The following is a 17,772-nucleotide window of genomic DNA, read 5'->3' as shown; positions in this document are numbered from 1 at the left end:
CCTACCTATAATTTTCATTTACTTGTCTTTCATTTTACTTGAGGGAACAGTCATCTTAACCGACATTAGACCATGTGATCTAAACATGGAATCCAATACCATGAAACCCTACAGCGAAAGAAGTTGGTCTACTTGCCAATATAGAACCAAAACATGAACATAGCTTTGTAGGTAGATCCACTAGCTAGTATTTATGTGGAGGAAACATAGTTCAAGAAATAGGAGATACATTAGAGACCCATAGTTCTACATTACAAGGCAGTCTCAATCTCATGAGAGTTATTGTCAACCTACCTTACAACATGGGAAGGGACACCTCTAATATCTAGTTCACTCGTGCTAAGCTAAAGTCCCTTTTTGAGTAACCATTAAGTTATCATTTATCATAAATCTTATCATAGGCCATAGGCGATTAACTTCTTGTATAAACATGATCATTATCTCATTAGGCTTAGGATGAGAATTGCCTTTCATCACAACCCTTCATTAGTGAGATTAACATATCATAGTCATATTGTGTAAGACATACAAGAGAACACCATCAACCTTGCATTATCATATCCTCACCATAATCCCATATTTAACATATTCACTGCCCAACATATATACATAGCAACATCATATACACTTAAATTGCATTGCAACATCAATATAGGTCAACATCAACATAATAGAGTAATCATGACTTTCGAAGACTTACTTATTGCTTCCAAGAATCTTCATCAAGAACTTACATTCAGTTTACCACAATAATTCAACAATATAGTGAAATACATAATAACATAACCAATACCAACCACTCTAGTCATACACAAGACCAATTCATAGTTAGGGTTTAGGGAAAGGGTTCATTTATGAGTTTGTTTAAGCAATAGTTCCAATCCCAATATTACATCACATTAAGTGAATTATATAACAATATCGAATTCCATCATTTTTAGAGAGTACATGCTTCACACGAAAAAACAAAAACACCATATCAATTATACCACAATACATACTTAATTAGACATATAAAATCATAATTCATCATCATTACTCATAAATTTCGAGTTTGGAAGAAAACCCATTTATAGAGTAAAAACCCTAGGAATTTGAATTGTTAGAAATTATCTTTGAAAGGACCTCTTAGAGAAAGGAATCCCAAGAGTGAATAACTCATACGTCATTGAGAAATAATCCATGAAATTCGAGTAAAAAACCTATGGAATTTGTTCTTCTTCTTCAAGCATCCTTGTTCTTTAATGGAGGATGAATAGAGAGATAAAGTACAAAGAGATGAGAGTTTTTGGGTTTTGATTTGGGGTTTCGTATTGAGTAAATGTAACTGAAAACCAATATAGTCCCCCCATGAAATACCAAGAGACCCCTCACTTAAATGGACCCTTTAATGAAGTTAAACTTGAATTACAAATTTCAAATTTTCGTCGCTGAACAACTCCGCGATGCGGAGCTGATCCCGCTAGATTTTATAATTAATTTTGAGACAGAGGATTTCGTGACGTGGACGCGATGGAGAATTGATTTTTCGTCAAAGACACACCATGTCCGCAACACGGACCTATTTCTCCCATGTGCATTTCTGTTGCTGCTTTGGCAGCTTGCTTGGCTAACTTTGAGTCCCTTCGTGGACCCCTAGGGCAATCCTTGGGGTGTCCGAACTGGACATTCTCACTCTATATACATGGTTTTACCTATTTAAAGCCATTTTACCAGTTTTAGACCTCATACAACACCTCCAAACCTTTACGAAACCTAAGGATGTTTAAGTAGTTCAAATACACCAGCTTCCGAAAGTCATGGATGTTTCTTGATGTCTTGATTCTAAAACTTTCCAAATGGTTTATAAAAATTATTTTAGGACTTATAACAATTTTACTAACCTTAGAACAACATGTGAAACTCTAGATAAGGTCTTGGACCTTCAGAGTGTTACATTGGTATACTAATATCTCTATGAATTGCGGCTGTTGTAGAATTTATGGGAATGGATATTCTTATCATTTGTTCTTGAGAGGAGAGATTACAAGAAAAATATGGTCTTAATACTCGGGAGTTTCTGGAATAATTGGAGCCATGTTGAATGTAAAACAAATGGTGAGAAGATGGTGGTCCACTAGTGGTAACAATAGGATAAAGCTAATTTATCAGGCTATTTCTATATTTATACTGTGGTTTTTGTTGAACATGAGAAATATTATATTGAATGGTGGATCTTATTTGATTGGAAAGATGATTTGGGGAAATTAAGAACACTATTTCTAAGTTTATTAAGCTCACGTGTAATGAACACTATTTTAAAGTTTATTAAGCTCATGTGTAATGGTTATTTAAATTTTAATAATTGGTCTCTTATTGTGCAGTATCTGGAAGGGTATAGAGTAGTCTATTACTTAAAAGTTGTGAAATGGGTTCCACCTCCGATAAATTAATTTACAGGTAATTAGGATAGTGCTTCTACAGGCAACACAGCGTGGATTGTTTGAACGGATAATCTTCGTATATCATGCATCTTTATGATAATATTTACATGATATGTATTATGTGAAATTATATTATGGTTCATAATTTGGAATTAAAACATAAAATAAATTTGTGTGATACTTGAGATGGATATGAACAATCATCGTTTTCTTTTGAATAATTTAATTGAAACTTTTCATAGAAAACTTGATAGTTAATTGTTTGAATTAATAAAGTTAAATAATCGAAAATATGGTCATATGGATGCAACATTATTAAAATAATAATTAATGAATGAACTTAATTTGAAGTTCTTTGATCATTTAATGTTGAGTGAATTGATATTATCTATAAATACAATGAACAATTTGGTTTTAATGCATAAGTTAATGGTTTATTATTAAAATAATATTATTATTCTTTTAGTTAATGTGGTAATGAACCAATTGTGCAACAAACTAAAGTGGCCATTATACCAAATAATAAATAATATGTGTGCTCTGTATTTATATAGTTTGTTAGTCCCGAAAAGGTCAACTAGAGAAATCAATGTCTACACATATAATGTTTATGATCACTTGATGCATGAATTATGTTACTATAGTTTGTTAGTCACCAAAGTGGCCAAACTAAAATGTATGAAATTATTCATATGCACAAAAATTTTATGATATTATTTGTGTATTTGTATTTATATAGTTTGTTAGTCACCAAGGTGATCAAAGTAGTATGGTTAAGAAAAATATGCATTCATAAAAATTTTCATTTATGTATAAAGAATAATTAAATGTAAATAGTGGAAAATGAATAGATAAATTGACTTTACTATTGCTAGAACTTAAGAATTTACCGAAAGGTCAATCTATCATACTAAAAAGGCCGAATGGTCTGGTGGACCCTTATACTTGTATCAGTTTATATTTTGAACCCTTCTACTTACCTCTTTGTCATCTGAACCCTTAAATTCATTAAAACACAATTTAATAAATGTCTCTAACCATTGACCAAGATTATGTCACATCCCAAGACCACAACCTAGAATTTAGGCTACAATCTCAGATTGTAACCAGTGTACTCGACCTCTCATAGGTCTTATACAAGACCTTTTATATCATTCGTCGCATAAACATAGTGAAAAGTAGTACGGAATTAAGACTTTTCACAAAACATAACATAGTCTTTAAAAAAACTTTCATATAAAGCAATAGGAAATACTAAGTCTCAGTATCATCATCTTAAGACACAAGAATACTTGGGACACAGCCCATACTTCAAAATTGTAATATAGTGATACTTAGTCTAATACAATACTTCAAATGGAAAATATAAAAGACATATATGCCCTCGAGTCAAATGAGGACATACTTCAACTTCTCTTGAACGATGCTACGGTCCAAGTATTCACTTCCCAAAATCTCATCACCTACTAAGAACTATATAAATACATAAAAGCATGTAGTACAACCACATGTACTAAGTATGGCACTATGCATAAAAATCATGAAAACGGACATTTATAGAAAATACGCATCTTTTCTTTTAGAAATCATATTATAATCATAAGAACAACATTTATCAACTTAGAAACACATAAGTTAACATTCAAACCGAAAATCATATTTTTGAAGCCACTTTACAGTGAACTCAACTCACTGTTACAGTGAACTTCTTCACTGTAAGGTAAAGTTGCAAACCTTCACTTTAGTCACCCTTTTATCATGTAATTATCCCACTCAAATTAATCCTAATACACTTAAATCACACAAAGAGATACCGCCCATACACCCTATCTAGATGTGCCTAAACGACCCTTATGATTACTTATAATGAGTCACATACACACTTACTAAGCAATATAAACATCAAGGACAGATTTTTCTACCAAAGTGACTCTAAGTCTCACTTGAATGAGTTGTGAAGCGACCGCCCATACAATCCCTTGTACACACACTTAAGAGATCCTATAGATTCTCTAGAATAGAATCATTCTCACTTAATACACCAACACATTCATGATATGACATTCTCCTTCCAAAGAATATCAAAAGACCTACTTAAGTAAATCAAGAAGATAACGTCCATAATTGACCTTTTCAAGCTTACCTAAATAATCCTTAAGACTACCTATGTCTTAGATCATGTCCACAAAACTAAACATCTTCCCTAACTAAAGTCATCCTCAAGTTTTCAAAGATAAGACATGAAGAGATCATCTCTTATGCCCTCTTCACACCTTAGATAAGGAATCCTTAAGTCACTTTAGATAAGTTATTTATTCATTTACATACTTCTTAACATAAGTAATTAGTTCATTATAATACACATACATCACATAAAGGACATTCAAGTAATGGTCTTAGACAAGGCCTAGGAACTCCATATAACACCTTCAAAATATATTGTGCAATGTCTAGATAGTTTTCCATACCACAACCTAAACCTCATAAACTTCTCTAATGCTAATAGGTATTCCATATGATGAGAATAGTCAATAAATGACATAGACCATGATAGCAAGACATGGAATCCGGTGTTCTATCCTACTTCAATGAGGTTGTTCTACTTGTCAAGGAATATGAAGTGCATACATTGTAATCTAGTCTCACTCTTAACTAGAACAACTCCCCTTGCCATACTCATTCGGTGCAAGCCTTCTTTCTCATAAAAGAGTTCCATAACAAGTTCATAACCCTATTACATTTACGCTACCAAAGAAGGTCCACTAGGGCTACCTCAAAATGGCGACAAGAAGCTCATGATGAATTTGCTAAGGATTAATATGATGTCATTCAAGTAAATTAAATTTAAGTCTATCATTCCTTTACCTTGAACGATACCATTACGGCTTACAACTTTAACAATATTAACCATACCACTAATTCAAGGTTTTCACATAAAAGACTCTCTTAAGTTCATTTAAAGTCACCTGTCATTCATACATTCAAGACTAAGAGTTCTAAAACCCTAAATAAAGACATCACGTGTTCATAACCAAATATACATCAAGCAAGGGACACAAGTCAACCAAGTCAAGACACAACATACTTCACTTTTAACTCATAATGCAAGTCATTGTAGATGCACCTAAAAACAACCCAAACATCTTCAAATCATATTATATACTATCATAACATCATCAATATAATCAACATAGACTCATATAGTCAAGTAGAAATAACTAAGGTCCAACCCTAAAACTACACATATAAGTTAAAGGCATAGTCTAACATGGTCACCTAAGACAACATGAATAGAAAAATACACATATCAGTGCACATGTAGATAGATATTGTCATGCTTCACTTAATAAACTACACAAATAGTCATATTACTTCAAGTAGTTTTCAACAAGGCCAAGATCATCATATTGCATAGAATAACTTCGATAAGGCCTCATCAATTGAAAGTAAAGCACATAACATTGCCACCATAAGTGGACCATACAAATCACAATAGAATCGAAGTATAAATAACATCAAATTAAATTAAATAGGTCAGCATACCCCCACATCATCCTCAACACTTCAATCCAAAGTCAACTTACTCAAATCGCTAATACAAGACACTTACTCAAGGCCATAAAAACAATTGAACATGAAAACTACATTAATCAATGAACTAGGTCAAATAAATGTAAATTCATAAATATAATACAACCTAGATATCAATTTACTACAATTATTACATCAATGAGTAACCTACATAAAACTACATAAGAATTCATCAACATTAGATCAATAATAAGTAACCCAAAACTTAGTCAAAAACTAGGCTTCATCCAATTCATGTGTTCAGTAATTTAGGTTAAAATAATCAATACAACATCAATCTAATCCATATTAGACGTTCAAAAATAATTGATGCAAGAACCATGGTAGAATCATGAAATTGGACAATTCAACTTTGAAAACTTTAGAAAACATCTAGAGAATTGGAGCTCCTTGATGAAACGAGTTTCAAGGATAAATATTCATACCTCAATGATTATAATTCTTTACTTTGATGAATAATTTCAACTCCAAACGTCACACCAAGATCTTCCTTGATTTTGGACTTCAACGGAGTTTTTGGGAGTTCTTATGGGATTTTGGGGTTTTGATTTCGAAGAAAGAAATATTCTAAGTGTTAAACACTTATATACTTGTTCAAAATACCCAAAAGACCCTTAATAAACCACCAATACATACATTTAGAAGTGGAGTGAAACTACAACATCACCCCTTAATTTAACAGTGAGTTGCACGCAGGCCCAGGCTCACAAAAGACTAACCCATCGACGGGGCGTCAGTCCATTTACGGACCGTGTTGTCCACCGTCGATAGGTTAAGATCGTGGAAAATGTAAGCTTGGTTTCCTATTATATGGATACAACAACACCCACCGCCTACGGTGTGTCGACCAGGCCACTGGCCGTCGATTGCCCTCCGTAGGTGGATTGCCTTTGGGTAGTTTTGGCCACCAACATAGGTCCTTCTTAAAGGAACCTCGTTTGGTCCTTGGGGATGTTTTCCCGGACGTTTTCAACCCAAACATGATCATATATGATTTTAACATCTCTCAAATGAATTTCATCCGAAATGAACACGTAAAACTCGATGAAACATGCCTAGACACACAAGGTAATTTTAAGGCACATCTTTCGAACATCATGTACGTTCTTGGACGTTTGACCTCTAAACTCCACGAAACTTGACACACTGACTATACATGATATAAAAACTCATTTAAGGACCTGAAAACCACATGAATCACACATACACACATAGAACCACATATGAGGCACCTAGATGACTTAGTCATCAAACGTCTTGGTCGTCCCTTGACGTTTGACTTCCAATGCACCTAATACTTTAGCTACTGCCTCTATGCCATATATTAGACCTATTTAGGACCTTATAACATCAATACAAAACATGTTAGGCTCCATTTCACCTAAGTTATTTTTGGGTTCTTACAATCTCCCCTACTTGGACAACATTAGTCCTCGAATGACACTTGCCACTCTTAGAACATTTTCAAGAATAGGGATTAAACTATAAGCTAATAAATATTCCATAAAACACATAACCAAGAAGAAAATATAAATTTCACAGATTCATAACACAACAAGAAACTAGAAAACAATTCTATAACTCATCATGCTAGAAAACTCACATGCTTAATTCCAAATAGTAAAAACTCATTTTGTAATAAATATAATACTTATATACATAAGTTATAACCACATTAGAACAATTTTAGACCAAAGAATCAAATAGCCAATTTTCCAAAAAATTTTATAGTGAATAGTTTTCCATGCTACAATGATTTTTACAAAATTTTTCAAAAATTCAAATTTTAGGCAATTCATGATATAAACATACTAATATGCAAAGTAACATCATATATACACATCTTACAATATAACCATAACTTCATAAAATACACAATGCAAGAAGTTAAATAAATTCTATTACAACCAAACTCCTAAACACCATGCACATGCAACATGCTTTTATATCATTCTATTCCACTCTACTAACCATACTCCCCCACTTAGAAGGAACTCATATTACCATAAATAAGAAAATAGAACTAACCAACATCATCATCACTCCCATCCGGCTTCTCCCCTCTAGATCGGAGTGCATAGAAACGCCTCTTTGTTGGAGCATCATCCTTCGGAATACTAGGAGCAACTTGCTTACCCTCTCTTCCTCTAGAAGCAATCATAGGACATTATCTCACCTTGTGTCCTTCCTTACCACAACCAAAGCAACTCCCGGTACCCAATAGACACTCACCATAATGTTTCTTGCCACATTTGGCACAAGTAGGTTTGACCTTTTGAGAACCACCTCCTTTCTCCAATTTTACCTTATCACTCTCAGGATCCCTCTTATTAAACCTAGTTTTCTCTTGATCATTAGCACCACTCCTTTTCAAACTTCTAGCCATCCTCCTAGTTTAGACTCTTCAAATGATTGTGCATACACCATGAGTCTAGCTAGGGTCATATCATCATGTAGAATAGCGGTATGGCATTCCTCCATCACTAAGTCGGCTACTCCCATCACAAAACAACTCATTTAATCACTTGGATTAGACACAAGAGAAGGGGAATACCTACACAAAGTTAAGAATTTCAAAGAGTACTCCTCAATAGAACCCGATTCTTCCGGCCTATAATCTTTCCATTGAGTGTACCATATTTTAGAAACATCCCTCAATTGGTAAGAAGTCAACTCCGTCTTATCCCTAGATGTAACTCCCATAGCACTCAACACCTTATACACCCCAAGAAACTCTTGTGGATCCTCCACCTTAGATCGAAGAAATATAGGAGGATTCATCCTCATGAAATCTCTCAACCTAGATGTCATAGTGCTCTCTACAACCCTAAGAACCATACTCAAATTAACTTGAGTAGTCACGGCTCGGGCTAAAGCAAGAAAAGCCTCTCTAATCTCTTGATTAGTCAAATCCGGATGAACTATCGGCAACTCATTACGTCCTTCACATTAGGAATATGATCACCTTGGTGAGGAAATTGAGCACCTTGGACACCTTTCCCATCGTGAGGAATGTTCTCATATTGAGGAGGAATCTTCTCATTCATGCTCTCCTCTTTCAACCATCTAGCGGTCATCCGTCTAGTATTCATCTCCTAGAAACACAGGGAAAAAGATTAAGAAGGATACTCATAACATTTATTATACCGCACGACATAAGAGTAGAAAAGAAGGGAAACTCTATCGTCCTATAGCCTCTTGCCCATATATGTGGCGTCACTCACACTGATTGTCAAGAATCTACTAGACGTGACTTAATGAGACTTTTCGATTCATAATACTACTTTCACAAACCTATGCTCGGATACCAAGCTTGTCACATACCAAGACCATACCCTAGAAGTTAGGGTATAATCTTGGATTGTAACCGGCATACTTGACCTCTCGGAGGTCTTATACAAGCCCTTTCATATCATTTACTGCAAAACATAGTGAAAAATAGTGCAGAATTAAAACTTTTCACAAAACTAAACACAGTCTTTAAAAACTTTTTCATATAAATCAATAGGAAATACTAAGTCTCAATATCATCATCTTAATACACAAGAATACTTGGGACACGGCCCATACTTCAAAATACTAATATAGAAATACTTGGTCTATTACGATACTTCAAATGGAAAACAAAACAGACATATATGCCTCGAGTCAAATGAGAACATACTTCAACTTCTCTTAAGTAATGCTACGGTCCAAGTCTTAAATTCCCAAAAGCTCCTCACCTATCAAGAACTATATAGATAGATAAAAGCATAGAGTTAGTACAACCACATGTACTAAGTATGGCATTATGCATAAAAATCATGATAACGGACATTTATTGAAAATATGCATCTTTTCTTTTAGAAATCATATTATAATCATAAGAACAAACTCTATAAACTTATGAACATATAAGATAACATTCAAACCAAAAAATCATATTTTTGAAGCAACTTTACATTGACCTCAACATACTGTTACAGTGAATTTCTTCATTGTACAGTGAAGGTGCAAACCTTCACTTTAGACACCCTTTATCATGTAATTATCCCACTCAAAGCTATCCTAGTAGTCACTTAAGTCACACAAAAAGATACTGCCCATACACCCTCTCTACATGTGCCTAAACGACACTTAAGATTACTTATATTGAGTCACATACACTTACAAAGCATCATAAACATCAAGGTAAGATTCTTCTAGCAAAGGTGACTCTAAGTCTGACTTGAGTGAGTTGTGAAGCAACCGCCCATACAATCCCTTACACATACACTTAAGAGAACCTATAGACTCTCTAGAATATAATCATTCTCACTTAATACACCAACACAGAAATGATATAACATTCTCCTTCCAAAGAATATCAAAAGACCTACTTAAGTAAATCAAGAAGATAAGGTCCATAATTGACCTTTTCAAGATTACCTAAAGAGTCCTTAAGACTACCGAAGTCTTAGATCATGTCCAAAAAACCAAACATCTTCCCTAACTAGAGTCATCCTCAAGACTTCTAAAGATAAGACATGAAAAGATCATCTCTTATGCCCTCTTCACACTTTAGCTAAGGAACCCTTAAGTCACTTCAGATTAGGTACTTATTCATTTACATACTTTTTAACATAAGTCATTAGTTCATTAGTTCATTATAACACATATACCTCACATAAAGGACATTCAAGTAATGGTCTTGGACAAGACCTAGGAACTCCAAATAACACCTTGAAAGTCTATATTGCAATGTCAAGATAGCATCCCATACCACCACCTAAACCTCATAAACTTCTCTAATGCTAATAGGTATTCCATATGATGAGAATAGTCAATAATCGACATAGACCATGATAGCAAGACATGGAATTCAGAGTTCTATCCTACTCTGATGATGTTGTTCTACTTGTCAAGAATAGAACTTAGACATATCCCATGTAGGCACATGGTTAAAGAATATGAAGGACATACTCACTCGGTGGTAGAACTCTTTCTCGTAGAGTAATTCACACATTAGGTTCACGTCAAAGGGTTCCATAACAAGTTCATAACCCTATTACAGTTACCCTACCAAAGAAGGTCCACTAGGGCTACCTCACAATGGCGACAAAAAGCTCATGATGATTTTCCTTAGGATTAATATGATGTCGTTCCAGCCAATTAACCTTATGTCTATCATTCCTTTACCTTGAAGGATACCATTATGGCTTACAACTTCAACAATCTTAACCTTACCACTAAGTCAAGGTTTTCACATAAAAGACTCTCTTAAGTTCATTTAAAGTCACATGTCATTCATATATTCAAGACTAAGAGTTCTAACATCTTAAATAAAGACATAACATATTCAAAATCATATATACATCAAGCAAGGGACGCAAGTCAACCAAGACAAGACACCACATACTTCACTTTTAACTCATAATGCAAGTCATTCTAGAAGAACCTAGAAATAACCCTAATATATTCAATTCATCTTATATACTATCATAACATAATCAATGTAATCAACATAGACTCATATAGTCAAGTAGAAATAACCAAGGCTCAACCCGAAAACTATACACATAATATCAAAGGCATAGTATAACATGGTCACCTTAGCCAACATGAATAGAAAAATACATATATCACTTCACATGTAGATAGATATTCTCATTCTTCTCATAATCAACTACACAAAAAGTCATATTACTTCAAGTAGTTGTCAACAAGGCCAAGATCATCATATTGCATAAAATAATGCCGACAAGGCCACAATAATTGCATATAAAGCACATAACACCGCCACCATAAGTGGACCATACCAATCACAATAGAATCGAAGTATAAATAATATCAAATTAAAGAAAATAGGGAATCATACCCCACATCATCCTCAACACTTCAATCTAAAGACAACTTACTCGATTCGATAACACAAGACCCTTACCCAAAGCCATAACCAACAATTCAACATAAAAACTACAATAATCAATATAATACAACCTAGATATCAATTTACTACAATTATTATATCAACGAATAGCCGACATAAAACTACAAAAGAATTCATCAACATTAGATCAATATCAAATAACCCAAAACTTAGTCAAAAACTAGGGTTCATCTGATTCATGGGTTCATAAGTAATTTAGATTAAAATCATCAATACAACATCAATCTAATCCATAATATATGTTTAAAAAATTGATGCAAGAACCCATGGTAAAAAAATTGATGCAAGAACCCATTGGACAATTCAACTTTGAAAACTTTAGAAAACATCTAGAGAATTGAGGCTCATTGATGAAACGAGTTTCAAGGATCAATATCCACACCTCAATGATGATAATTCTTAACTTTGATGAATAATTTCAACTCAAAACGTCACACCAAGCTCTTCCTTGATTTTGGACTTCAATGGAGTCTTTGGGAGTGTAAGGGATTTGGGGGTTTTGATTTGGAAGAAAGAAATATTCTAAGTGTAAAACATTATATGCTTGTTTAGAATACCCAAAATAGCCTTAATAAACCGCCAATACATACATTTATAAGTGGGACGAAAATACAACATCACCCCTTAACGTAATAGTGAGTTGGCAGCAGGCACAGGCTCACAGACGACTGACCCATCGACGGGGCTTTAGTTCACTTATGGACTGTTCTATCCACCGTCGATTGGGTCAGAGCCTTGAAAGTGGAATCTTGGATTCCTAGTCTAAGGATACAACGATTTTCACCACCTATGGGGCGTCGACCAAGCCACTGGTCGTCGATTGCCCTCCGTAGGTGGACTGCCTTTGGGCAGTTTTGGCCACCAACATGGGTCCTTCCTCAAGGACCCTTGGTTGGTACTTGGGGATGTTTTCTCGGACGTTTCCAACCCAAACATTATATTATATGAGTTTAACACCTCTCACATGAATTTCATCCAAAAGAACACGTAAAACTTGATGAAACATGCCTAGACACACAAGGTCATTTCAAGGCACATCTTTCGAATATCAAGGATGTTCTTGGACGTTTGACCTCCAAACTCTAAAAAAATTGACACACTGACTATACATGATATAAAAACTCATTTAAGGACCTTAAAATCTCATGAATCGCACATACACACATAGAACCACATATGATGCACTTATATGACTTAGTCGTTGAACGTCTTGCTCGTCCCTTGACGTTTGACTTCCAATGCACCTAATAGTTTAGATACTGCCTCTATACCATATATTAGACCTATTTATGAACTTATAACATCAACACAAACATGTTGGGATCTAGTTCACCTAAGTCATTTTCGGGGTCTTACAGATTATATGTCTTTAAGATGGCTGAGTTGGCGAATGTGTGTGACTTCACTCTCTTTAAGGCGAGTGAATAGCTTTTTTAGGTTAAAAAAATTAAAATAAAAAAAATAAATTAAAAAAGAATTTACTAAAAAGTGTTCTTCTTCCCCCACTTTCCCAATCTTTTTGCCATTTTCACACCTAACCAAATTCTTTTTCCCTTTTCCACGAATTACCAACAATGGAGACCAGCACTCGTCGGAGTCCAACAATTTCTTCACCGGAGATTAGCGCTCGCTAGAGAGAAACAATTAATTTACTCATTTTTTATCAATCTTTATCAAGAACCCACTAAGTCGAGATTCCTCCAAAATCCAACTCAATTTTTTGAGAAAATACATTCTTGCGTCAATTTCCTTCATACCCATTTCATAAATTTCCAGAAAAATACTTTTTGTATCATTTTCATAATACCCATTTCAAGAAATCCATAAAAGTACGTTATTGAATCGGGAAACTTTTGAATAGGAGAGAAAGCAACATCAAATCATATGCCTCTTTACTTCTCTTCGTAACAAAAGTAAGCTTGTTCTTGATTCTCTCATAAGTCTTCTAAGTCTTCTTTCCAGCACCATTGTGGATTCCGGTGAGAAGGAACTACGTCGGAGATGGAGGATTTGAATAAGCAATTTTCATCGATGGATTAAAGTTATAAAATAATTAAGTACAAAATATCCTTATTCTTTATCAACTATTCCATTCTTAACATCTTGAGTCCACTGATTAACTGTGGTGAGAGAGAGTATGTTTGATTTTTCCGGCAAAACTGGTGACGGTGATGGATTCCGGTGGATGTTGGTCGGGAAGAGTGAAAATTGGGAGAATAAAATGTATGGTGTTTTACTTTAATGAATTAAGTAAAATTTTGTTATTTTACCTTTTATCAAATAATTTTAATTAATAAATTTAAAAATTATTAATGATAGGGATCTAATATATATATGACGTGGATATGACATGTCATTTATGTAAGGAGAGTGAGCTACACACATGGTTTTAAGGGGCTTAAAAGTCTCATTTTAAATGAGTTTAAGGGTTCAGTTGACAAATGGTTAAGTAAAAGGGTCTAGAATACAAATTGATACATGTATAAGTGTCTATCAGACAATTCTGCCTTCTAAGAATTGTGAAAATTATGAGGTAAATTAATATTTTTAGTCAAATATATATTGTACATACAAAGATGTCGTATATCTTTGATTAAAAATATTAAATTACCTATTAAAAATAAAATTGGCATTTAATAAACAATATGTCATAGTATCTACCCAAAGGAGAATTACGATATATTTTTATCATTTTACTGAATTCACATCATTTTATGATTTGTGAGCATGTATATCTATTTTGCAGCTATTCCTCTTCATTCGCATGATTCGTCTTTTACTGTGTTCAATGGATTGAACTTCTTTGAATGGCGTGAACAAGTGCAGTTCCACTTAGGTGTAATGGATCTTGACTTGGCTCTGCTGAATGATAAACCCACTACCATTACTGATAAGAGTAGTGATGATGACACGTCTTTTCATAAATCATGGGAACAGATTGAGCCTTATGTTCATGCGAATGATTGTTGCTGACAACATTAAGAGTACTATTCCACAAATCAAAAGTGTCAGCGAATACCTGAAGTTTGTGGAAGAACGTTTTCCTTCTGGTGATAAGTCTCTTGTTGATACATTAATGGTTGAACTCACAACCATGAAGTTTGATGGGTCCCATAGTATGCAAAATCATATCATCGAGATGACTAAAATTGCAGTAAGACTTCGAACCTTGGGGATGAAAGTGGATGACACCTTCTTGGTTCAGTTCATTTTGAACGCATTGCCTCTTGAGTATGGACAATTTCAAATTAACTATAACACTATTAAGGATAAGCGGTATGTTAGTGAATTCTCCAGTATGCTTTTCATGAGGAGTCAAGACTTAAGAAACAAGGTGGTCACTCCATTAATCTCATGGGTCAAGGAGCTAGTAAAGGACTTAAAGTTAAGGTCAACAAGATTAAGAAAAAGAAAGCACTTGTTGAAGTTCCACAGGATGCTCATAAGGAACTCAAGGCTGATGTGTGTTGTTTATGTAAAAAGGAAGGACACCATCAGAAAGATTGCCTGAAACGTAAAGTTTGGTTTGAAAAGAAAGGTATATTTAGTGCTTTTTTATATTTCAAATCAAATTTAGTAGAAGTTCCTAATAATACTTGGTAGCTTGATGCTAGTGCAATTACTCATGTATCCACTATGTTGCAGGAATTCATTACGAACCAACCCACAAATCCACATAAGGACTTTGTGTTAATGGGAAATCACATGAAGGCTCAAATTGAAGGCATAAGGACTTATCGATTGATCTTAGAGAATGTACATCACCTTGATCTATTACGGACTCTTTATGTTCCTTTAGTTTCCAAAAATTTGATTTTCCTTTCAAGACTTAATGTTTCTGGATTTGATTTTAAGTTTGGACATTGATGTTTCAATATATATAAGAATCTTATTTTTATAATTCTGGTGTTCTTATTGATGGTTTATATAGATTGAAACTCGATAATAATTTTTCTTAATCCCTACTTACTATTCATTAAGATGTTGGAATTAAACATAATTCACTAAATGAAAGTTTTGCTTATTTGTGGTATAAACGTTTGGGTCATGTATCCAAATAACGATTAAAAATATTAGTAAAAATGAAATTCTTCCGAATTTGAATTTTGTTGATCTTGATATATGTTTGGATTGAATTAAAGGAAAGCAAACAAAACATACCAAGATAGGTGCCACAAGGAGCACTCAGCTTCTTGAAAGTATACACACTGATATTTGCAGACCCTTTGATGTTTCATCTTCAAGTGGAGAAATATTTTATCACCTTTATCGATGATTTGTCACGCTATGGATTTATGTATTTATTAAAAGAAAAATCTCAAGCACCAGGCGTTCTCAAAGTTTCTCAAAAGGGTTATATCAAAAGGGTTCTAGAGAGATTTAATATGAACAATTGTTCAGCATGAATAGTTCCTATTCAAAAAGGGGATAAATTTAATCTCATGCAATTCCCAATGAATGATGTAGAACGAAAAGAAATGGAAACACTTCCTTACTCTTCTATTGTTGGAAGTTTGATGTATGTTCAAACTTGCACAAGACCTGATATTAGTTTTGCAGTCAAAATGTTAGGAAAATATCAATGTAATCCTGGAATTGATCGCTGGAAAGTTGCAAAGAAAGTCTTAAGGTACCTGAAAGGAACGAAGGATTACATGTTCATGTATAGGAGATCCAATCACTTAGAAGTTATTGGATATTCGGATTCAGATTTTGTTAGATGTGTTGACACTAGAAAATTTACATTTGGTTACTTGTTCCTATTAGCTGAAGGAGCAATATCGTGGAAGAGTGCTAAGCAATCTGTCATTGCTACATCCACAATGGAAGAAGAATTTGTGGCATGTTATGAAGCCACAATTAATGCATTATGGTTGCGAAACTTTATTTTAGGACTTGGCGTTGTCGACACGATTACCAAGCCGCTAAAAATTTATTGTGATAATATTGTAGCATTATTCTTCTCCAATAATGATAAGTACTCCAAATGTGTCAAACATATGGAATTAAAGTACTTTACTGTCAAGGAAGAAGTTCAAAAACAAAGAGTGTTACTTGAGAATATTTGAACAGGTCTCGTGATTGCAGATCCGTTAACAAAAGGCTTACAACCAAAGACATTTAAAGAATATGTTCAAAGAATGGGTCGTGGTTGTATTTAGATTAGTACATTTATGATGTTTTTACACTCTGAGTTCAAAATTATGTGTTTCTGAAATACATTAATGAATATCTTGTTTCTCGTAATGTTGTATACATTATTGTTTTAAGATTTTACAAGATAAGTCTCTATAACCCATTATTGTGGACCATAATGTTATATGTTTTATATCTTATGGACCTAGTATAATAAGTTGCTACTGTAGTATATGGAAGGAAGTATGTAGCTTAAAATTTATGTACAACCACCATAACTCACATTAGTAGTTTGTTATATTATGGTATGTGTGATGTACATTATATAAGAGATTTTTTATACGCGCAATTAATGCTTATTAAATATTAATGATATACGGTCATTGGGATAAGTGGGAGAAGGTAAGAATTATTATTTGATTATTATTAATTGATTCTTACTTATAGCCCAAGTTTACTTGTAACCCAAGTAGTATCATAAATAGTTTTAATAAGGAATAAATTTCATTCGTACATTGTTACTTGATGGACGTACCAGATTAAGTCAAACCTCTATAAATTGGTCCTTCCTCCACCCATTAGGGTTATCACATATTCTCTACAATAATCCATCGTTGACGATTGTGATAACATAAAGTTAGAGAAAGGAGGTACAAACTAATTTACAACTAACGGTTCCGCTTTTTCTCTGTAATAATATCTTCCTCATCATGC

At 33.8% G+C, this 17,772-nt stretch overlaps 1 protein-coding gene across 1 annotated transcript; it reads left to right on the top strand.

The window, feature by feature from the left end:
- The first annotated feature begins 15,276 nt into the window (after positions 1–15,276).
- On the top strand, positions 15,277–16,991 carry LOC138337868 (secreted RxLR effector protein 161-like). Its single transcript, XM_069288305.1, has 2 exons — positions 15,277–15,460; positions 16,390–16,991. Exons 1-2 carry the CDS (start codon positions 15,277–15,279, stop codon positions 16,989–16,991), a joined length of 786 nt encoding a protein of 261 aa, XP_069144406.1.
- The last annotated feature ends 781 nt before the right edge of the window (positions 16,992–17,772 follow it).

Source organism: Solanum lycopersicum, chromosome 8, assembly GCF_036512215.1.
Source record: "Solanum lycopersicum chromosome 8, SLM_r2.1".
Classification (NCBI taxonomy): Eukaryota; Viridiplantae; Streptophyta; class Magnoliopsida; order Solanales; family Solanaceae; genus Solanum; species Solanum lycopersicum.
This window is presented reverse-complemented; position numbering and strand designations above follow the sequence as displayed.